This window comes from Coregonus clupeaformis, chromosome 24 (assembly GCF_020615455.1).
Source record: "Coregonus clupeaformis isolate EN_2021a chromosome 24, ASM2061545v1, whole genome shotgun sequence".
NCBI lineage: Eukaryota > Metazoa > Chordata > Actinopteri > Salmoniformes > Salmonidae > Coregonus > Coregonus clupeaformis.
The window spans coordinates 25,038,336-25,061,805 of NC_059215.1; the positions used below are offsets into that span (position 1 = coordinate 25,038,336).

Genomic DNA, 23,470 nt, shown 5'->3' on the forward strand with positions numbered 1-23,470 from the left:
CATTATTTGGGATCAGCGACCATAAATACATTGTGCCTCCTTAGTAGTTTCTTGTAAGTCGTGTGACTTTAGTTTCCAAATATATCAACATTAGTATCTGCACTGATTCATGAACAGGAACTTGACAGATGCATGATCTCTCAACCACAAGGAAATAGGCGAAATATAGTGGCACGTCTTGCAGTAGATATCTACCATGTTTTGAGTTGTACCCTGTTCACTGTTGACATTTGAAGATATCTCATTTGGATTATTTTAAATAAAGGTGTTATTTTATAAAGGGGGAAAGATTTATCACAGAAATGCTAGTAATAATAATAATAGTATTTTGTGTCTATTACATACTTTATAAAAATAAAAATGTCCCCCCCAATTAAATGCTTGTATATCTCTAATTCTAGATTGTATTCTAAGGCAACAAAAAATTCATAATTTTTTACAAATACAGTAAATTCCAAATAATTGAAATAGCCCAAAGTTTCCACATCATGCATACAATATTTTGCAATACATTTTACTTAAAGTTAAACTATAACAAAGTGGAAGTGGTCAACCTTATCACATTCTTACACTTACAGTAGATGTTATCAGCCTTGTGATGAATGTGTTTGTCTCCTCCCCAACAGTTATATCCAACCCCAAGAACCCAAAGGACCCAGCAAAGTCCTTCAGCTTCGACCACTCCTACTGGTCCCACACTACGGTGAGATTGCTTTCCTCTTGCTTTGGTGCTGCTTTTATCCTAAATGGCCTCCAAAATGGCTGCCAAATTGGCACATTGCCTAAGCCAAACAGCATACTGTTGAATTGAAACAAACCATAAACTGTACTGTAGTTCGACATAAACATGCGTTTAAGTTTGGTCCTGTGTAGCTCAGTTGGTAGAGCATGGCACTTGCAACGCCAAGGGTTGTGGGTTCTATTCCCGCTGGGGCAACCCATATGAAAAAATGTATGCATGCATGACTATAAATCCCTTTAGAGGAAAGTGTCTGCTAAATGGCATATATTATGTTTCTCTTTCTCTCTTACAGCCAGAGGACCCCACCTTTGCCTCACAGAGCCTTGTGTACAATGACCTTGGTAAGGAGATGCTGCAGCATGCCTTTGATGGCTACAATGTCTGCATCTTTGCCTACGGCCAGACCGGAGCTGGCAAGTCCTACACCATGATGGGCAGGCAGGAGGAAGGACAGGAGGGAATCATTCCCCTGGTATGCTCCTCTCACCTCAAATATCCATCCTCCTTAGCTCACTTAAATAACTGTGCAAAGTTCAATATTCCAATAACATTTTCACTTGAGCACAGTTGCCTCCATGATCACAGACTACCATTGTGGGTGCCATTAGAACAGATTCAAGAAATGTCTAAAACAAATTACATTTATTCTGTTACATTTAGGTTCTTCATCCTAGATCATTTCCTTAGTTATGCTCATATCCTTAGTTATACGAGTACGAGCAAGGCCCAATAGTATTGTCCCATTTATTTAAACCATATTTGGAAGTTTCATGCTGACCGTTCACATTGATTGGAATACCTGAGTATTCAATTCTTCCCATCCCAAAGAGGTCAGAAGAGCTTTGGCTCACTAATAAGCAATCGTTTCGCTCATTGGCAACATCATGTATGCATTCCATCTTCTCTGCCGGCAACACGTACTGCATTAAGACATTTCTCCCCTGGCTTTGGCGTCTAACCGTCAAGTTATTTGTGTTATCTATCGATCTGCATCTCCTCTCTCTTCCTCCTCTCTTTTGAATGCTCCTAAATGGCAATAACGCATTTCTTCCTCTGCCTCTAGCTCTGCGAAGAACTCTTTGAGAAAATCAATGACAACAACAAAGACGAGATCTCGTTCTCAGTGGAGGTGAGTCCCAGACAGCTTTAGGGGCTTATCCCAACCCCCCCTCTCTCTCCCTCTGACCCTTACCTCAGCCCCTCCTCACTCCTCTTTCTGATGTAGGCCTACCCTCCCAAATTGTAGCCCTGCACTGACTCCACTCTATGATAGTATGAGCTCTACCTTGTTCTCACATCCACAGCAAACTCAAAGTATTGGAGTTTCCCTAGCAATGCTCTACTAGCAGCACATATTAGCTCAATCTTCCGTGTACTCAACGCTTAAGCAAATTCAAGTCTCTGAAATGGAACACCAAGTGATCCATATTGAGCATATACTGTGACTTCTGCATTACAAAAAGTAGCATTCCAACACTATAAATGGCATTACTCCTGATTGGAAAAACCTCTTCTTGACTGTCATGTTGCTGTAGGGTAAAGTTGCCCCAAGATGCTGATATGGAGTGAGTTTAGCATTAGGATTGGGGGAGGGGGAGTTGATCCCGGATCTGTACGTAGTGGAAACTTCACCCCGTAGCGTTACTGTATGTTTCTGATATAAAGGCTTCACTATAGCGTTAGGCGGCCATGGCCCATAGATGCTCATACTGTAATGGCCCATAGATGCTCATACTGTAATGGCCCATAGATGCTCATACTGTAATGCAATCACTTCTAGGTCAGCTACATGGAGATCTACTGTGAGCGGGTGCGGGACTTGCTCAACCCGAAGAACAAAGGGAACCTGCGTGTGCGAGAGCACCCCCTGCTGGGGCCCTACGTGGAGGACTTGTCTAAGCTGGCCGTTACCTCCTATAATGACATCAACGACCTCATGGACGCCGGCAACAAGGCCAGGTCAGCGTCAGGACGAGACCTACCCGGGGGCTTTGTCCCAAATCGCACCCTATTTCCTATATAGTGCACTACTTTTGACCAGAGCCCTTGGCACCCTATTCCCAAAATAGTGTTCTACATTTGACCAGAGCCCTATTGGCCCTGGTCAAAAGTAGTCCCTAAATAGGGAATAGTGTGTCATTTGTGATGCACAGAGGCGTGCGTGGGGAGGGAGGTGGTTGGACATAAATGATATGATAATCTGTGTGCATTTAAGAATCAAATAAGAAACAGTTCTTAAAAATGGTTTTGCTTGAAAAGTCAGGCTTTTCAGTGTGTTGCTGAACCTGATTTGGTCCTGTTTTAGCCGGAGTAGTAGTAGTTGTAGTAGTAGTTGTTGAGTCCATGTGGTTGATTGGATTGTTGTTAAAGCAGTAGCTTGGTCACTGTTCCCTAGCTCTCAAGCAGGTGATTCTCCTTTTGGGACAGAGGGTGAGAGAGTGAGAGAGTGAGAGGGTGAGAGAGTGAGAGGGTGAGAGAGTGAGAGAGTGAGAGAGTGAGAGAGTGAGAGAGTGAGTGTGTGTACATGTACACACGCCTGCCTTCGTTGCTGCGCGCAATACACTCAATACAGAACAAAAAAACATGCCCATATAAATCTTATATCTACATTAAACCATTTCAATATACTTTTTAGATAGCAATACGATGGTTTCGCATCTTTCCATTTGGTGTGATTGAACTAATGTGTCAACTCTGTTACAGGACGGTGGCTGCCACCAACATGAACGAGACCAGCAGCAGGTCCCACGCTGTCTTCACCATCGTCTTCACACAGAGGAAGTACGACAGTGAGACAGACCTCTCCACAGAAAAGGTGAGAGGAATGGGATCCCAGACTGCCATTTCCCAGTGTCTATTCAAGCCCCCTCTTACAAATATTGAAGATTGTTGATCTGTTAATTGATTAATTAGGAGGGGCTGACCAGGAGGAGCACTTTTGTAAATATTTATTTTACCAACTAACAGCACATCAAAGAGCTCCTTGATATATTTTTATTGTGCGTGCTACTACATCTAGATAAAGTGCCTTCTGCTTATTTTGATCTCAATGCTTTTGAGTTATGCCTAATATTCTCAACTAGTGCTTTGAGTTAAGCTTACTGTTGTCAACTCAATGCTTTGTGTTAGGCCTATGGTTGTCAACTCAATGCTTTGTGTTAGGCCTATGCTTGTCAACTCAATGCTTTGTGTTAGGCCTATGCTTGTCAACTCAATGCTTTGTGTTAGGCCTATGCTTGTCAACTCAATGCTTTGTGTTAGGCCTATGGTTGTCAACCCAATGCTTTGTGTTAGGCCTATGGTTGTCAACTCAATGCTTTGTGTTAGGCCTATGCTTGTCAACTCAATGCTTTGTGTTAGGCCTATGGTTGTCAACTCAATGCTTTGTGTTAGGCCTATGCTTGTCAACTCAATGATTTGTGTTAGGCCTATGCTTGTCAACTCAATGCTTTGTGTTAGGCCTATGCTTGTCAACTCAATGCTTTGTGTTAGGCCTATGCTTGTCAACTCAATGCTTTGTGTTAGGCCTATGCTTGTCAACTCAATGCTTTGTGTTAGGCCTATGGTTGTCAACTCAATGCTTTGTGTTAGGCCTATGCTTGTCAACTCAATGCTTTGTGTTAGGCCTATGCTTGTCAACTCAATGCTTTGTGTTAGGCCTATGCTTGTCAACTCAATGCTTTGTGTTAGGCCTATGGTTGTCAACCCAATGCTTTGTGTTAGGCCTATGGTTGTCAACTCAATGCTTTGTGTTAGGCCTATGCTTGTCAACTCAATGCTTTGAGTTAAACCTACTATTCTCAACTCAATGCTCAATTTGATCTCCACACATTTTCTATGATTGTGATGGAGATACAAAGGAGCCACTGTCAGTATACACACAATGACTATTGTAATGAGATACTATCAGATTTCTGTGTAGAAGTCACTCTTCAGTTGACTTGACTAAAGTATACGTTTAGGTATTAATTGGTTTAGAATTGCTAATGTTGTTTTGGTTATTAATATTGTATTACATTGTATGCATTTTATTGTATCTAGTTATGAACTAGTTGTATTGGGTGAACTATTTAGCTATAACTGCACATTTCATGATTAGGATATTACTTTTCATACTGTTAATTTTGAATGTAATTAAAGAAAATAATCATGTGAAGCAATGGATATATTGTTTCTGATGGTGTGTGTGTGTGTTAGTCCTAAACTGATTGTTCCCATCTAACCCGCCCCAGGTCAGCAAAATCAGTCTGGTGGACTTGGCAGGAAGTGAGCGAGCTGACTCTACTGGAGCCAAAGGCACCAGGCTAAAGGTAGGACCCTTGTGGCTCAGTTGGTAGAGAATGGCGCTTGCAACGTCAGGAATGCAAATTCGATCCCCGCTAGGGCCACCGATATGAAAAATGAATGCATGCATGACTCTAAGTCGCGTTGGATAAAAGCATCTGCTAAATGGCTATTATTATTATTATTATTATTATTATTATTATTATTATTATTATTATTATTATTATTATTAGGGATGTAGGCCACTCTTCAGCAACATACCACAAATATACCGCAAGTGGCTATGGATTTATTTAAGGGTCTAATAAATTGATATTTGCTATGTGGCTTGTGTTTATTAGGAGGGAGCCAACATCAACAAATCTCTGACCACATTAGGGAAGGTCATCTCTGCCCTGGCTGAGGTGGTGAGTACTGTTTGTCTCTCTCTCTCCCCCTCCCTCTCTCTGCCACTGTCGTCCACATGAGGAAGGCATGTTGTAACTTGGTCTGCTCTTCTGTTCTTTCCCTCTTCCCCTGGTGTTACTTGCATACCCAGGATTACACTACCAGCAAGGTAAACCCTTTGTGTGTTCAGTCATTGCTAACCACTGATCCCTCCAAAAAGAGACGGGTTCTGCCAATATTTTGTCTCAGTGCTAAGGTGTCATTTTGTCATCCGACCATTTTTCTCCACTGACTCATCACCTTTATTTTATCTGCAATGGACCCGGACTATCTGCATGGACCCTTTCTTGCACTGACTCTATGCACACTCACAAGACTATATATACACACTGACACTCTCACACAAAACCCACACACTTTCACAGACACACAGACACACGCCACACACATATACACACACACACACACACACACACATACTTTTACACATCATATGCTGCTGCTACTCTGTTCTTTATTTTACTCTTATTATACACTGTGTGTACGAATTATTAGCAACAGAACAGCTTCAATTCATCGGGGCATGGATTATACAAGCGGCCGAAAGCGTTCCACAGGGTTGCTGGCCCATGTTGACTCCAATGCTTCCGACAGCTGTGTCAAGTTGAATGGATGTCCTTTGGGTGGTGGACCATTCTTGATTCACACGGGAAACTGTTGAGCGTGAAAAACCCAGCAGCGTTGCAGTTGTTCACACAAACCGGTGCGCCTGGCACTTACTACCATACTCCGTTCAAAGGCACCTAAATCTTTTGTCTTACCCATTCACCCTCTGAATGGCACACATACACAATCCATGTCTCAATAGTCTCTAGGCTTAAAAATCCTTCTTTAACCTGTCTCCTCCCTTTCATCTACACTGATTTTGAAGTGGATTTAACAAGTGACATCAATAAGGGATCATGGCTTTCATGGATTCACCTGGTCAGTCTATGTCATGGAAAGAGCAGGTGTTCTTAATGTTTTGTACACTTAGTGTATATCCTGATGCCTAGTCACTTTACCCTGCCTTCATGTACAATGCTACCTCGTACCCCTGCACAGTGGTCTGGTATTCCCTGTATATAACTCCATTCTTGTGTATTTTATTCCTTGTGTTACTATTATTTTTTAACTCTACATCGTTGGGAAGGGCTCGTAAGTAAGCATTTAACGCTAAAGTCTACACCCATTGTATTCGGCGCATATGACAAATACAATTTGATTTGATTTTACTTTTTGGAGGAACCGACAATCTTTGCACTGTAACAAAATCTTCAGAAATCAGGCCTATATTCGTTCTTTATCACCTCTACAGCACTTAGTGTGAAGATGCTGCCATTTTACAGTAGACTCTCCCTTCAGCCTCTCCTCCCATCACTCTTTCCATCTTACATTGGGAAACTAACATCCATCCATCCATTTCTGTTTGTTCACCACCATCTAACATTGGTTTTGTTTGACACAGAGCAAGAAGAAGAAGAAGACCGACTTCATCCCGTACAGAGACTCGGTTCTGACATGGCTGCTTAGGGAGAACCTAGGTAAGAATAGAATAAATCATGCCAACTATGTAACTGCACTGTATGAGAAATACATTCAGAATCTGGTGACCGTAATGTATTTAAACCATTAAGCGAATGGCATATGCCCGTCAGTCAAGATGAAAACCTGTGTATACTGTAACATGAGGAGCACATTTCCAATGTATCAGCTCAGTCCAAGTGAAAACTGCATAGCAATGAGTATCCATACAATAACACTGTAGAGTCAAGCTATCCCAAAACAGATTCAAGCTTTTTTGATGCAGTCACGGGAATGACCTTGTCTGCACATTTATCATGTAAATGACTTTGTATGTGATTTGTGACAAGGGAATTAATTTGTTCCAATCTTTTTCTCTCTTTTTCTCTCACTCACTCAGGTGGAAACTCCAGAACAGCCATGGTAGCTGCCCTCAGTCCTGCAGACATCAACTATGATGAAACCCTCAGCACACTTCGGTAGGGCTCACCTCTTTGAAATAACACAAAATGCAATATTACAAAATGCAATATTACTGTAAAATGTTTAGTTCATATTTAGCGAATTTATGGTATGTTTCATTGTGTTACTGTACTGCTTTGTTAGTAGTTCTTAATCATTGTCTTGTGTCAAATTTTTCTGAAGACAATGAGCGTATTTGAGTTGAATTTATCTGTAATGCATTGTGGGTAAATTGTGACTAACTGACTGATCTACATAATAATTAGTAGTTATTTATGATGCAAGTGATTTGTAGGTCAGTCAGTTGCCTAAAATATCAGCTGCAATGACGAACAAGCCCAATGCTACGTCAATAGGATTTGTAGTAAACATGTTTTGCTCACTTCCTTTGCTAGCTATGCTGACCGGGCCAAGCAGATCAAGTGCAATGCCGTCATCAACGAGGACCCCAACAACAAGCTTGTGCGCGAGCTGAAAGACGAGGTGACACGGCTGAAGGACCTGCTCCGCGCCCAGGGCCTGGGAGACATCCTGGACAGTGAGTGTGCCACATCACAGCGCCACCTTCAGTCACGAAGTCTACATTTCAGACCAACATTTCAGGCTATTTAGGTTGCGTCCCAATAATCTCTCTTTTCTCCCGAAGTATGCACTTGTTCACTTCCCTTCATGGATTTGAAAGGAAATGACTATATACATGGGAAGTCTTTCTAAACCAGTCCAATGCTTTAAAATGTGTGGGGAGTAGTGAACGAATACACACTTCAGAAGGAAGGAGAGACTAATGGGACGTAGCCTTGTTCTTAGTGGTCCAACACAAGCTGGCAACATCCCCTCTCTCTCTTCACTCTGATCTCCTTTCTCTAATTCATCATCTATGTATCCGTTGTGTTACCCGTACTACTGCCTGTTCTCTACATGCCAAACTAGATGTAGCATGATATTGAAATCATATCTGTTGTGTCATTGTTTTATCTCTAATATGACAAGGCATGATTATTGTTTTTGCTAAAATAACCACACAATATGTTAGATATTTATTTCTTGAAGTTAAGATATTCATGAACACATTTTATTGATACATGCTAAATCCCCAAAACATGCATCATAGATGGTAGTTTATGGCAATGGTTTATGTTCATATTACATTAGCTACACATACATAGATAGATGGTGGTTATTAGATTAATTAGAGACATAACACGTAATCTCATTAATTAATGTGTGACGTAATGAATAATCCACCATTTAGTGTTTACTGCATGTTCAATGGCATGTCATCTCATCCTCATCAAGCTGTCCCATTTCCTTCTGACCAGTCAGAAATGTCTGTAACCTTTGCCTCCCAGTCAATTTAATCTACTAGTCTCACCTCTGACCCTTATCTTCTTCCTGCTTCCCCTCAGTTGAGCCTATGGGGGATGATTGCCCTGGAAGTGGAAGCAAATGTGTGTATATTTGTGGTGGGGTTCACTCTCGACCTCACTCGCTCTCGCCCCTTTTACTACTGATAGCTAACCATTGCTGTTGCACCCACCCTTTTCCTGAAAACAACCCTCCTGGTTTTGCATGTAAATGCAAAAGATGCTAAGCCTAAATGTACGGATTCTCAGACGTGCAAGGGTTTCATGCTATTCGGGAAGGGTTAGAATGCCACTAGGTTAGCATGCTTTTGTGCTTGCAATTTGTTTTGAATGATGGAGGTGAGGCAGAATTATTAAATCCAAATACACACGAAAGTATGTGGACACCCCTTCAAGTTATTCCAAAATTGTAGCCTACATGTCTTATGTAATCCGGAGGTACACTACATGGACAACAGTATGTGGACACCACTTCAAATGAGTGGATTCAGCTATTTCAGCCACACCCGTTGCTGACAGGTGTATAATATCGAGCACACCGCCATGCAATCTCCATAGACAAACATTGGCAGTCGAATGGCCCGTACTGAAGAGCTCAGTGACTTTCAACATGGCACCGTCATAGGATGCCACCTTTCCAACAAGTCAGTTCGTCAAATTTCTGCCCTGTTAGAGCTGCCCCGGTCAACTGTAAGTGCTGTTATGGAAAGGTCTAGGAGCAACAACGGCTCAGCCGCAAAGTGGTAGGCCACACAAGCTCACAGAACTGCCTCTGGAAGCAACGTCAGCACAATAACTGTTTGTCGGGCGCTTCATGAAATGGGTTTCCATGGCCGAGCAGCTGCACAGAAGCCTAAGATCACCATGCGCAATGCCAAGCGTCGGCTGGAGTGGTGTAAAGCTCGCCGCCATTGGACTCTGGCGCAGTGGAAACGCGTTCTCTGGAGTGATGAATCACGCTTCACCATCTGGCAGTCCGACGGACAAATCTGGGTTTGGCGGATGCCAGGAGAACGCTACCTGCTCCAATGCATAGTGCCAACTGTAAAGTTTGGTGGTGGAGGAATAATGGTCTGGGGCTGTTTTTCATGGTTCTGGCTAGGCCCCTTAGTTCCAGTGAAGGGAAATCATAATGCTACAGCATACAATGACATTCTAGACAATTCTGTGCTTCCAACTTTGTGGCAACAGTTTGGGGAAGGCCCTTTCCTGTTTCAGCATGACAATGCCACCATGCACAGAGGTCCATACAGAAATGGTTTGTCGAGATCGGTGTGGAAGAACTTGACTGGCCTGCACAGAGCCCTGACCTCAACCCCCATCAAACACCTTTGGGTTGAATTGGAACCAGTGGAGGCTGCTGAGGGGAGGACGGCTCATAATAATGGCTGGAATGGAGTCAATGGAATGGTATCGAACACATGGAAACCACGTCTTTGATGTGTTTGATACCATTCCATTGATCATTCCAGCCGTTATTATGAGCCGTCCTCCCTTCAGTAGCCTCCACTGATTGGAACACCGACTGCTAGCCAGGCATAATCGCCCAACATCAGTGCCCGACCTCACTAGTGCTTGTGGCTGAATGGAAGCAAGTCCCCGCAGCAATGTTCCAACATCTAGTGGAAAGCCTTCCCAGAAGAGTGGAGGCTGTTGTAGCAGCATAGGGAGGACCAACTCCATATTAATGGCCATGATTTTGCATGTGTCCACATACTTTTGGTCATGTGGTGTATATCCCAACAAAGGCACTAGACAATATCGTTGACGCTTTAACTTCTAATGCCATCTTATAATAACTTGTCTTTCCCCCCCACCCACATCATTACTTACCTTACCCTTTGGGTCCTTAACCCATCTTTGAAAACCTCTTTTTTTTTTTTCTTGCCGATGAAGCTTGTGTTGTTTTACTAATTATCCATTGCAGGTGACAATGTTCAAGACATTAGAATACTACTAAGTTCTCAAATTGAAGCTTTGAGCTACAGGAGGAAAGGTGCATGCTCTCTCATTTCTATGTAGCCGATTTAGATATGTGTTATCTAGATGTTTGCTGTGTTTCGACAGAATTCAGTCCTCTTGTAGCTAGCATATGCTTTCTTTTAGCTGTATTCCCCAAACTCCCTACCCTTTCCCCCTCTTCCCTGTCCTTTGGCTGCTCCACATTGCCATCATACGCTCCGGTAAAAAAATATTAAATGTATGTGCTCCAGATTATCTGTATTATATGACATTGTAAAAATTGGCTGCATGGGAGGATAAGGAAATAGAAGGTTATCCTCTGCTGCTCAGTGGCCATTTTTACCAAATTCCATTTTTAGTCAATATGTGGAGATTTCAGTCTGTCTTCCTGTGAGGTTTAGAGGGCAGTCATCTGAAACGCCCTTGAGGCCATTTTGTAGAGAAGGGCTGGTTGACATTTAGACAGGTGGCTCAGTCAGTGTGTGCGGGTGGGTTTTCACTTGTTCTTGTGTGGTGGGGTAAGTTGAAGAGACTCTCACTGCACTGCAGTCTGAACTTTGGCAGCGTGTCTCCATCTATATCACTTCCACACCGTCACCCCCCCACCCCCCTTCCTCCTCCTCCTCCTCCCTGGCCCTCTGGCTGCCTATAACCCCCTCCTCAGTTGGTACATGTTAGCAGTTTTCACACCAGTATATATTTTGGAATTTAAGAAAAAAAGGTTCTGTTTAGGTGCAATACATTACCATAACGACATAATATAGTTTCTTGTCTTTTTTTTGTTACATTTTTATTAATTTTTTTATTTAGCAGACGCTCTTATCCAGAGCGACTTACAGTTAGTGAGTGCATACATTTTTCATACTGGCCCCCCGTGGGAATTGAACCCACATCCCTCGCGTTGCAAGCGCTCTACCAACTGGGCTACAGGAGGGCCACTGATCTGTCACTGATTGAAGTTAGTAGGTGCATTTGAAAAGCGTATTGCCAGTTCAAGTTCAATTCCCAATTGTAATGATAGATGGAGGGATCTGTTCATTGGCCACAATAATGTGTGTCCTTTAAGATTTATAAATCCTGCAAATTCTCAGACAAAATAATGTCAAGCAAAATAAATAAAAATGGTGGCCATCAAACATAGTGAACAATTCGATTTAGTCATTTTGCGAGACGTTGAATGGAATGGTTTACCAATTTCAACATATACATCGATTGACAAAACAACGTCCTTTAACTTTTTAACCACCTGGGGAGAAAACTGCTGCTCTGTGTAACTGACCATTGTGCTGGTTGTCTGTCTTCATCCTTTGACGTGCAATGTGTGTCTTACACTGGTCTTTCCTCCTCTTTGTCCTTCTCTCCCTCTTCCCCATATTCTCCTTTTTCTGTCATTTTGTGACCCTCCTCCCTTTCCTGGGACCCTGCCCCTCTCTCCTCTTGTTGACTCAGACCTGAAAGACATACACAACAATAAGCATAGATACTTGCTAGCCTCAGAGAACCAACGCCCTGGCCATTTCTCCACAGCCCCTATTGGCTCCCTGACAGCCTCGCCGTCCTCTGGCTCGCTCTGCAGCCTAGTTGGCCCGCAGTCGGTCACCAGTATCCAGGAGCGCATCATGTCCACCCCGGGAGGGGAAGAGGCCATCGAGAGACTCAAGGTACAGTATACCTCCCTACCCCAGCACTAGCTACACTGAACAAAAATATAAACGCAACATGCAACAATTTCAAAGATTTTACTGAGTTACAGTTCATGTAAGGAAATCAGTCAATTTAAATAAATAAATTAGTCCTAATCTATGGATTTCACATGACTGGGAATACAAATATGCATCTGTTGGTCACAGATACCTAAAAATAAGAAAAGGTAGGGGCGTGGAACAGAAAACCAGTCAGTATCTGGTGTGACCACTATTTGCCAGGCTGTTGATTGTGGCCTGTGGCATGTTGTCCCACCTCTTCAATGGCTGTGGTTGTGAGGCCGGTTGGATGTACTGCCAATTCTCTAAAACGATGTTGGAGGCGGCTTATGTTAGAGAAATGAACATTCAATTCTCTGGCAACAGCTCTGGTGGACATTCCTGCAGTCAGCATGCCAATTGTATGCTCCCTCAAAACTTGAGACATCTGTGTGACAAAACTCACATTTTAGTGGCATTTTGTTGTCCTCAGCACAAGGTCCACCTGTGTAATGATCATGCTGTTTAAATCAGCTTCTTGATATGCCACGCCTGTCAAGTGGATGGATTATCTTGTCAAATGAGAAATGCTCACTAACAGGGATGTAAACAAATTTGTGCACAAAATTTGAGAGAAATAAGCTTTTTTGTGCGTATGGAACATTTCTGGGATCTTTGTCAGCTCATGAAACATGGGACCAACACTTTACATGTTGCGTTTTAAATTTTTGTTCAGTGTAGTTTTTAAAGTCAAAAAGACAACTTTTTACGTTAAATTCCATAATTAAACATCATTGAAATGGATGAGACCCCTAAACTATGTAAGGACATAAACAGTGGAACAAAACCAATATAGTCCCTATCTTTTCCTGAATTTTAAGTGAAAAGATAGAAAGTCGAGAATTCACCCCATGCTCTTAGTCTGTTTTCTGAAATGGAAGCCCTCTGAAGATTTAAGAAACATGCATGGATAAAAAAATGGAGGGATAGAACATTATAGTGTGAAAACTCATCTTGGAAAAGTGCAGCAATTTTGTTAAACAACAAATGGATCTCAGTCCATTTGATGTCAAGGCCCTTTTGTGAAAGCTGCCCTCTTACTAATATCTTCCTCTCACGCTATCAGTCTTCAGCTGTTCTTTTATATCTGTCCCTTGGCTTTCCCTCTCTCACCCTCGTTAGCTGCTGATGAGGGAGCACATAGGATGGCAACATGCAGCCATTACGAGCTGCAGTTTCCATGGCTACCGTGGTGCCAGTCTGTCATCCAATGACGTCGGGCGCCGACGCAGATGGGGAGGAAATGGGACCAAAATAGATCTAGTCTTGGTGGCCAATAAGCGTAAAAAGCGTCAGAAAATATCCTGAAAGCACACTGCGTGCTCACATGAAATAAATTGGTCATCAGGATCCTATCTATCTGCTCCTAGTCTGACATTCAACTGATAATAGTACTTAGTGTTGCCGTGTGTCTTTGGGAGATTCATCTATCATAAGCATTGTGTAACTGAATATATTTAGCTGATTTCATGTGCCTCCCTCAAACAAAACACTTTGTAAAAGATGCACATAATCTGCTGAATCTCCGTAGGCTGTATATGCGTCCCAAATGACACCCTATTCCTTTTAGTGCACTACCTTTGATCAGAGCCCTCTGGGCCCTGGTCAAAACTAGTGCACTCTTAGGGAATAGGGTGCCATTTGGGATGCAGCCATGGACTTTTTAATTTGAACCAGGGGACAGTTTCTGTCCAGAACAACAGATGGTAGGGGTGTTTACCCTTTACAAAGGATGGAGTTGAATTTATTGGCCAATGGCCATACTTCCTGCTTTGAGAGCCAGATGGTCGTGAGCAAGCCAGTGGTGATAGTTGGGATGAACAATGAGTGATTAACACAATGGCAGGACTAGGGAGCACATGACATTCCCAGGTTTTGGGTGTTTTGACTTAACCCCCAGTTAAGACTTGATATTCTCACCATAAGTTTTTGTGCGAGTTAAACAGTGTAGGATATTACAAGCTATTGCAAAGCTAGCCCAACAGTATATTGATAGCTAGGCATTGCAGCCCTGTGCTAGCCCCTTGTTGCAAAGCACCACAGCGTAAACCACCAATTATGCATTCAGAATTTTAAAAAATCATGAAAATAACAGCAAGTTGATAAAGGGGTTGGAACTTTTTTGTCATGCTTGTGCCCATGCTGTTTCAGTCACATAATCTACTTAGCAAAGGTAGGCCTGTGTAGCGTCTTGTTCATTATTACTTTGAACACTGAGGAGGAAAGAAACGTATCTAAAGTAGCTGAATAAAGATTTGTTAAACCAAAAATACTTAAAGTTCTTCAGGATATAGAACCTGATAAAGAGGTGATTTTATCATATTAGGTGAACCAAATAATAACAGTATGCTAAATGTATTATTTTTCTTGCCACTCCCCAATCTGTCCTCAGGAATCAGAGAAAATCATTGCTGAGCTCAATGAGACCTGGGAGGAGAAGCTTCGGAAGACCGAGGCTATACGAATGGAGAGGTCAGTGGAGGGTCAAAGCCCCAGGATGCCTTTTTGTTCGTCTGTCCTTTCAAATGGGACACTTTCAGTGAAAGGCTGTGTCCCGATTCTCCTCCCTTCTTCTGAAATGTGCCTTTTCTGTCTGTCGCCCCTCTCACTTTACTAACCTCTCCGTCTCCCTTTGACCTTAACCATCTGTCACACTCTCCTTTCAATGTGCTTTCTTTCTTTCTTTCCTTTCTTTCTTTATTTCTTTCCTTCTTTCTAAAATAGAGAAGCATGTTTAAGGGACAGGAAGCAAGACAGAATATATATATTTTTTAAATGCTCATCCACTACAGTGCATTCGGAAAGTATTCCGCAATAAAAACATAAATACTTTATTTACATAAGTATTCAGACCCTTTGTTATGAGACTCGAAATTGAGCTCAGGTGCATCCTGTTTCCATTGATCATCCTTGAGATGTTTCTACAACTTTACCTATGGTAAATTTAAATTGATTGGACATGATTTGGAAAGGCACAAACCTGTCTATATAAGGTCCCACAGTTGACAGTGCATGTCAGAGCAAAAACCAAGCCATGAGGTCGAAGGAATTGTCCATAGAGCTCTGAGACAGGATCGTGTTGAGGCACAGATCTGGGGAAGGGTACCAAAACATTTCTGCAGCATTGAAGGTCCCAAGAACACAGTGGCCTCCAACATTTTTAAATGGAAGAAGTTTGGAACCACCAAGACTCTTCCTGGAGCTGGCCGCCCGGCCAAACTGAGCAATCGGGGGAGAAGGGCCTTGGTCAGGGAGGTAACCAAGAACCCGATGGTCACTCTGACAGAGCTCCAGAGTTCCTCTGTGGAGATGGGAGAACCTTCCAGAAGGACAACCATCTCTGCAGCGCTCCACCAATCAGGCCTTTATGGTAGAGTGGCCAGACGGAAGCTGCTCCTCAGTAAAAGGCACATGACAGCCCGCTTGGAGTTTGCCAAAAGGCACCTAAAGGACTCTCAGACCATGAGAAACAAGATTCTCTGGTCTGATTAAACCAAGATTGAACTCTTTGGCCTGAATGCCAAGCGTCATGTCTGGAGGAAACCTGGCACCATCCCTACGGTGAAGCATGGTGGTGGCAGCATCATGCTGTGGGGATGTTTTTCAGCGGCAGGGACTGGGAGACAAGTCAGGATCGAGGGAAAGATGAACAGAGCAAAGTACAGAGATCCTTGATGAAAACCTGCTCCAGAGCGCTCAGGACCTCAGAATGGGGCGAAGGTTCACCTTCCAACAGGACAACAACCCTAAGCACACAGCCAAGACAAAGCAGGAGTGGCTTCGGGACAAGTCTCTGAATGTCCTTGAGTGGCCCAGCCAAAGCCTGGACTTGAACCCGATCGAACATCTCTGGAGAGACCTGAAAATAGCTGTGCAGTGACACTCCCCATCCAACCTGACAGCGCTTGAGAGGATCTGCAGAGAAGAATGGGAGAAACTCCCCAAATACATCATACCCAAGAAGACTCAAGGCTGTAATTGCTGTCAAAGGTGCTTTAACAAAGTACTGAGTGAAGGGTCTGAATACTTATGTAAATGTGATATTTCCGTTTTTTTTATATAACCTGTTTTTGCTTTGTCATTATGGGGTATTGTGTGTAGATTGATGAAAAAAAAACAATTTCATCTGTTTTAGAATAAGGCTGTAACGTAATAAAATGTGGAAAAAGTCAAGGAGTCTGAATATTTTCCGACTGCACTGTATGTCAGGAGGAGACAATTGTTTGCCAGCCAATTGTTTGGTTTGTATTTCATTGCGTGGGAACTTTAGCTGACAGAACGCTTTCACAAAGCATATCATGGTAAAGATGAACACTAGCACCCAAACACTTAATGACCTATACTGTGGACATACCCAATACACATTCCTATATTTCTGTATGTATTGTGTGATCATTATGTATCTTCCTGCAAGTGCCGCATTCTGTCTGTATTGTACAGATGTTGACTGTTTCTATCTCTTAAAGTAACACCAATTTTAAATGACTAGCAACAATTTATTGCATGGTGATAACGTTTCCGGTTCAGATTCTACTGTAACGAATGTAACCAGCCCCACCACCAATGTAACATGGACATGTTTCTAACATCACCCTCTACTCTCTCCTCTAGGGAAGCCCTGCTGGCTGAGATGGGCGTGGCTATCCGTGAGGATGGCGGCACTCTCGGGGTCTTCTCTCCTAAAAAGGTAAACGGATATGTGCCATACCGGGGCGTCACAAAAGCAGTAGGTTTTTTTACCTGCTACACCAGCGTGAGCAGAGCGTGAGCCACTCTATCTAGTGTTCTTGGTTTGAGACGAATTCTTAAAAATAGAACCAGAGTTCTATTTCTATGTTTCATTGAAATCAATGGGGGCGTCTCGCGCTCTGCAAAAGTTTGTCTAGTGTAGCAGGCAGGGTCAATTCCAGTTATTTCAGGAAGTGTACTGAAATTCCAATTATTTTCCATGTTTTTCAATTACAAAAATGTTGAATTTAGTTTACTTTCTGAATTGACTGGAATTGAAATGGAATTGACCCCAACCCAGCAGCAGACCTGTTAGACATTTCAGGATAGGGATTCCCATTTCCCATTTTACACACTGGCGTGTCCGAAATCGGTCTTGCCTACTACTTACTACAACTACATACTGTGTACTAATCGTAATACATACTATTTAGAGCGTACTGTTTAGTAAAAATGAATGCAGTAAGCAACAAATAAACATACTAGGCTCACCAATCCTGAGAATGCGTAATTTAAAGCGTAATTGCGTTGATTCCCGCTATTTGTTCATTTGGGTACAGCGCATCCCCTTATCTCATTATCAGCTGATTATCAGCTGTTGTCACACACGTGAGTGTGGAAAGACTGTTCTCTTCCTCAAAAGTATGCAGCGAATTCTACTAGATGAAAGGCCGAAAAGAGTATAACATCCTGGCATTTAAAGCATACCTGAGTTTCGAAATTTAACATAGTATTAAACTTTCAATTTTCGCATATATAAATGGCCTACTATTTAGAACGCAAGTATGGGTGTTCGAACACGGCCACTGTCTCGTACTACACTACTGTTTTCCCATGGTCTAAATGTCCATTTCCATCCTCAGTGACCTCATTGTTGCTTCTTTCCATTTGTGTGTGTAATTTCTTACCGGAGCAATCCCTCAGCTCTCACTTGCTATTCTATCCATTCCTTTATTTTCATTCTCTTTTTTCCATTCCCTTCTTATCTGCTTCCTCCATATGGTAATGTTTAGATGGGCCCTGAAAGGCCCAAGTCCTTGTTTGACGAGGACTTTGATTGTTTTTCAACTAAACAGGTTTGTGAAATCAAATCTACATATTGATTTCTACCACTCCCCCGCTAGATAATGCAAATGATAGCCCCAGACAGACCCCGTAGAGAGTGACCCAGGTTTAGCATATTGTAGAGCTTAGTAATTAATCAAAATGACGCTTTTTCTGCTAAATGGCATATTATTATTATTATTATTATTATTATTATTGTTATTATTACTGTGGCCTTGTATCCTCCTCAGCAAGATCACAGATGTACTGCTATTGTATTGTAGCATGATTTAATTGAAGAGAAGTATTATTTATTGAGCTACACTGCAGGCAATGTATTTGTATTATAACCTTGAAAACCGCTTTCTAGAATAGTGCTCTCTGTGGCCATAGGATTGCTAGTAGAGTTTACTGGCAGCTGTCATACAGTATCAGGGGTCTGTTTAGGAGGTTGTAGAACATTCAGGTAGAAATGTATTGTATAGAACAGTTATGATTCTGTCGTGAGTCATGTAGAATAGGGAATGGTTGGCTCTTTTCATTCCATTTCTATCTGCAATGTTTCACATCACAAAGAAATGGCTTTACAGTGATGCAGAATGATCAAGAATGACCAGAATTCCATTATGTGCCCATTGACTGTGATACAATACACGGTCCCATTTTAGATCCCCATAGATGGTCTATGCTGTAGGTGCTCATACAGCCACAGCCTTAACATGAGAAGGTCCATTCAGTGTAGTAGCTCTTTGCATGGGGAAGGCCCCTGTGCCTGACTGACATTGTGATCTAGCTTTTCAGATTACTGCTGTTGTAGCTCGATGTTGAAATTACAGCCCTATCCACATCCTCTGTGAAGAGGACTAAATTGTCGTCCAGGCCTCACTCATTCCGTCAGATCCCCAGACCGATAGACGCTATAGAGACAGACGGGGCTTATTGAGTAGTGGGTGAAGAATCTGTCTGTACACCTCTGCACTCCTCCCTCTCCCTTTCTCCTTCCTACACCCATCTCCCCCGCACAGGCAGGCACCAATCACAAGGCACGAATGAAAAGAACAACAAGTGCTCTCGTCAGTGGAGTCACGATCGAGAGGGAGATTAGATTAGTCATCTCTGCCACGTTGGCTGTATCGAACGTGACTGTCTGTCTATTGAAGCAAATGTATTTGATATCCGAAAATTATGACTTTGAAGCTCCCCCTTCTCGTAGGACTTTAAACCCTCCTTCACTGCTAGGAGTTTTGTTTTGTTTTGCATATTCTTTCATTTCACTCATTCTTTTCCTCCTCCGTCCACTTTCTCTCATTTTCACCTGCTGCCTCTCCATTGGTTAGCTTTTCGTAGAGAGGCCTTGTGAGGCCTTGTATGCTGACTTGCTTGCTAATGGGGTATTTTCCCCCAAGAAGGTTGGTGGCTCAGTGATACTTACTGTAGCATTGATGTGTTTCTAGTGGTGTCTATCAGACAAAGGTTCAAATAGTAGTAGTTTTCTTTCAAAAGCAAGCTCAATAACTACACTTGATTGAGCTTGCCTGGCGCAATGGAAGCAATGGACTAGGCCCAAAAGTGCAAATCCCTCCCATCCGGCATTCCAGGCAGGCACAAGCCAAACGCTTAAAAAGTATTTGAAAGAAGAAGAAAAAAACTATTTTGAGCCCAGGTCTGGTGTCTATTGTGAAACTAGACTTTAGACCTCGTGAGGATGTTATTGACATGACCTTTTTCATTCCACTTTCATGAAGGGGTATTAGTTAATTAATTTGTCTCAATCATGCTTCATAGGTATATTTAAATGTGATTTCCTGAATTTTTCTGTTTTATGTCTATGCATATCATTGACATGTATTTCACATACGTATTACTGGTGCAAGTACTGTATGTGAACAGTGTCTTACTCTTGAACTCCACTCAAATCTCCGTCTCACTAGACCCCTCACCTGGTCAACCTGAACGAGGACCCATTGATGTCAGAATGTCTGCTGTATTACATCAAAGACGGAATCACAAGGTAACTCAGCAGAACACAGTTGGGAGAAGTTGCCCCATAGACACTGATCTTGGGTCACTTTTGCATTTTCCCCATTAATGTTTAAGGTAAGGATTTGGGAGGGGAAGCTGATCCTAGATCTGTACATAGGAGAAACTTCACCCCGGAGCCAGAGCTTCACAGTGGAATGCTGTTTAGAAGCTACTGCAAAACATTTTCATCAAGGGTTTTTTAGTTCTCTGAAACATCTCACTTTTCCTGTTTTTGTTCCTGTATCCAGCCTGAAGGGCTTTTAAAGTTGGGGAAAGGTGGCATGTCATCTGCCTTTGATCACCAGCGTATTTTATTGTCTCAAGTCAAGTCAATTACCTCCTCTGGCTCTCCTTTCCCACACAGTAGTCTTCCTATAAAGTATTAAGTTACCTCAGTACCTGAGGTGACAATAATGAACAACAGGAGCCTAGATGAAACGACACGAAGCACCTCAGAAGAGGTAAAACCCTGTTATAAGCAACAACAACAAAAAAGCTGTAGCCTTGGGTTGTCACTTGCTAGTTAAAATGGCCACCCACTCTGGCACTCACTCACAAAATGTCCTCCCTCACTTGTGCCTGCAGGGTGGGCCAGGCGGACACAGAGAGACGGCAGGACATCGTTCTGAGCGGAGCCCACATCAAAGAGGAGCACTGCATCTTCCGCAGCGAGAGGAACACCAATGGAGACGGTGAGAGAAACCATGTGGGGCTTTGTCACTGTAAATCAGTGAAGCGTTGTGCTGCCAAGTGTCTGCATGGGCTAAACTGTGGATGCATGAGGAGGTTTAGAAAATGTTGGTGGCCAGAGGACGGACATTACACCTCAGTTTCAGTAAATTGTTCTGGCAAATTATACTTGTGTATGTTTACAAATGGATGTCTGCAAAAATAAATAAATAAATGACACCCTGGATCACTGAAGCACCTTGTAAGGAAGAAGCCGCCATTTCCTGACCAGGCCCAACTAATGCCACTGTCAATATGCCACTCAATATACTGTACCTATAATCTGTACCTCATTTGTCTGGTGTTGTATCTGTATTGAATTTGGGCAGAGTAAGGCATTCATATTAGAAGCATTATTCATATTTGTTGGTATAGGGATTAATACTGTTCGCTGTATTGATGTGTTTTTTTGTCTTCAGTGGTTGTCCTGCTGGTGCCTTGTGAGGGATCGGAGACCTATGTCAACGGCAAGAGAGTTGGAGCTTCAGTGCAGCTTCGCTCAGGTGTGTATTCCCCACCCCTGCAGATGCAGTTGTATTTCATGAAGCATTTTCAGGAATGTTCTCTTTTCATTCGCAAGTAAAGTGAAGGATCTTCTCATTGACATCTTCTCAACTGATAGAAATAAGACTGGAGAAGGTGTCAACGTTTATTTGAATTGCTATTCAATGACACAGGAATTCCTGAATCTCTTACAGCTTGACTTTTGAGCTCAATGCCTGTTTTGTTTCGACCTTGCGCATGCCCTCGTCACAGGAAACCGCATCATCATGGGGAAGAACCACGTGTTTCGGTTCAACCATCCGGAGCAGGCGAGGGCCGAGAAGGAGGAGAAGGAGAAGGAGACCCCAACAGCAGAGACCCCAGTAGAGCCGGTGGACTGGACCTTTGCCCAGAGAGAGCTGCTGGAGAAGCAGGGCATCGACATGAAGCAGGAGATGGAGAAAAGGTATGTACAGGACCGAATACAGTCATGTTGATCTCATGGACTGTCAAACCTGGCATCCATAGCTTAGTCTACGAATTTGAGTGAGTACATTTCCCTAGCTAGCCCCATCCCTTAGATTTGTACCAAACCACGTGGCAGAGCTGCCATTGGGCTGAAACACAGACTCAGGATTGTGGCTTTAAAGGGGGGACTTTGAGAGGTGGCTAGCTTAGACTAGTCCCACCATGACCTTGTGGGAGTGTGTTTGAGGCCTATACTTCATTCAATGGCTATGCATGTTTTTGAATTACTTTTAATTCTGTATACAATAGGATTTATTTTGTGTTTTAATTCATTCTAGATTGACTGAGATGGAGATCTTGTACAAAAAGGAGAAAGAGGAGGCGGACCAACTTCTGGAACAGCAGAGACTGGTAAGCCTTGAAACTTTTAGCAACTTAACTTTTCTATAGCCTCTGTAACCTGTAGCTTAATTCAGTTTTTTTTTGGGGGGGACACAAAATACCTTATAGTTTAGTTTTTGTGTTGAGCCAAAATGTGCTGCAGGATACAAAGTTAAAGCATGGTTTTCCTATAATAACTTTGCGGATAGTTCATTTTGATAGCTAGTTTTGTCCTGCTTGCTCTGTTGAAGTCTGACTAGCACTAATTTCTCACTCTGTGCTGACACTTTTGAGACACTTCTATTGTGTGTGTGTGTGAGAGAGAGAAGCACTTACTTTTACTTAGCATGTCTGTTCCTCTTGCATGGGAGTGTGAATCCACTATCTGGTCTGAGATAGGGTAGAGCAAGCCTTTGCCCCTTGACTACTGATTTCGACCAACTTGCTGAAGCAATTTGATTCAGAGAGAATTATTTTGTAAAGCATTTTTCCCCGTTCCAAATCCTTATTTTCACTCTTCTTGTGTCTTCTAGATTTGAACTGAACCTTGCAAAACATAATTTAAAAAAAATAATGTAATTGTTTTATTATTACCTCAATTCAAATGAATTGAATTAATAAAGTACTGACTCATCATTGGCTCAACAAAATTACAGTACACTTGCCAGTGATCTAGCTTTGATAACACTTTATTGCTTTTGCATGGTTCATGTTTTGTAGCATGTTTTCTTCACTTCCGTTCCCAGGCTAAGTTGCAGAGATGTACAGTTAAGCTGGTCAACGATGTGGCTACTGTGGAATGTCTTGGTTTAGACTTCTATTCTAGTGTTTTGCTGTTTTGTCTTGAGTTTCTATGCTCTTCAATGCAGTTGCTGATATGTACAATGCATTGTGATAACCAAGAGTCCTGCTGTAGTACTTTTTGAAGGCTAGCGACAATGTGGTTTCTCATTGACTTCTTTTGTCACTTCCTTATGCTGGCCTCACCTGTGCCTTTGTAAAGCACACTGAGGACATAACTCAACTGAATTATCAGTGCTCAGGTTTTAATCAACGAATCACTAAAAATGCTTTAATTCTCTGGTGGTTTGATGAGCATAACTACAAAC

General features: G+C 42.5%; 1 protein-coding gene across 11 annotated transcripts in view; it reads left to right on the forward strand.

Annotated features, from left to right (window-relative positions):
• kif1b (kinesin family member 1B) overlaps nucleotides 1-23,470 on the forward strand; it is a 100,080-nt gene that overhangs the window by 27,095 nt on the left and 49,515 nt on the right. For 4 of the 11 annotated variants that reach the window (XM_045207121.1, XM_045207127.1, XM_041846329.2 and 1 more), the window contains exons 3-22: nucleotides 627-703; nucleotides 1,035-1,214; nucleotides 1,806-1,871; nucleotides 2,523-2,701; nucleotides 3,446-3,557; nucleotides 4,975-5,052; nucleotides 5,368-5,433; nucleotides 5,565-5,582; nucleotides 6,921-6,996; nucleotides 7,377-7,455; nucleotides 7,834-7,976; nucleotides 8,845-8,886; nucleotides 12,214-12,425; nucleotides 14,899-14,978; nucleotides 17,118-17,193; nucleotides 20,210-20,289; nucleotides 20,886-20,992; nucleotides 21,449-21,532; nucleotides 21,786-21,978; nucleotides 22,319-22,391. In XM_045207121.1, the coding sequence (XP_045063056.1) occupies nucleotides 627-703; nucleotides 1,035-1,214; nucleotides 1,806-1,871; nucleotides 2,523-2,701; nucleotides 3,446-3,557; nucleotides 4,975-5,052; nucleotides 5,368-5,433; nucleotides 5,565-5,582; nucleotides 6,921-6,996; nucleotides 7,377-7,455; nucleotides 7,834-7,976; nucleotides 8,845-8,886; nucleotides 12,214-12,425; nucleotides 14,899-14,978; nucleotides 17,118-17,193; nucleotides 20,210-20,289; nucleotides 20,886-20,992; nucleotides 21,449-21,532; nucleotides 21,786-21,978; nucleotides 22,319-22,391 (2,021 nt within the window). The remainder of the gene's footprint in view (nucleotides 1-626; nucleotides 704-1,034; nucleotides 1,215-1,805; nucleotides 1,872-2,522; nucleotides 2,702-3,445; nucleotides 3,558-4,974; nucleotides 5,053-5,367; nucleotides 5,434-5,564; nucleotides 5,583-6,920; nucleotides 6,997-7,376; nucleotides 7,456-7,833; nucleotides 7,977-8,844; nucleotides 8,887-12,213; nucleotides 12,426-14,898; nucleotides 14,979-17,117; nucleotides 17,194-20,209; nucleotides 20,290-20,885; nucleotides 20,993-21,448; nucleotides 21,533-21,785; nucleotides 21,979-22,318; nucleotides 22,392-23,470) is intronic. The other 7 variants (XM_045207130.1, XM_045207126.1, XM_045207129.1 and 4 more) reach the window with 4 other exon arrangements.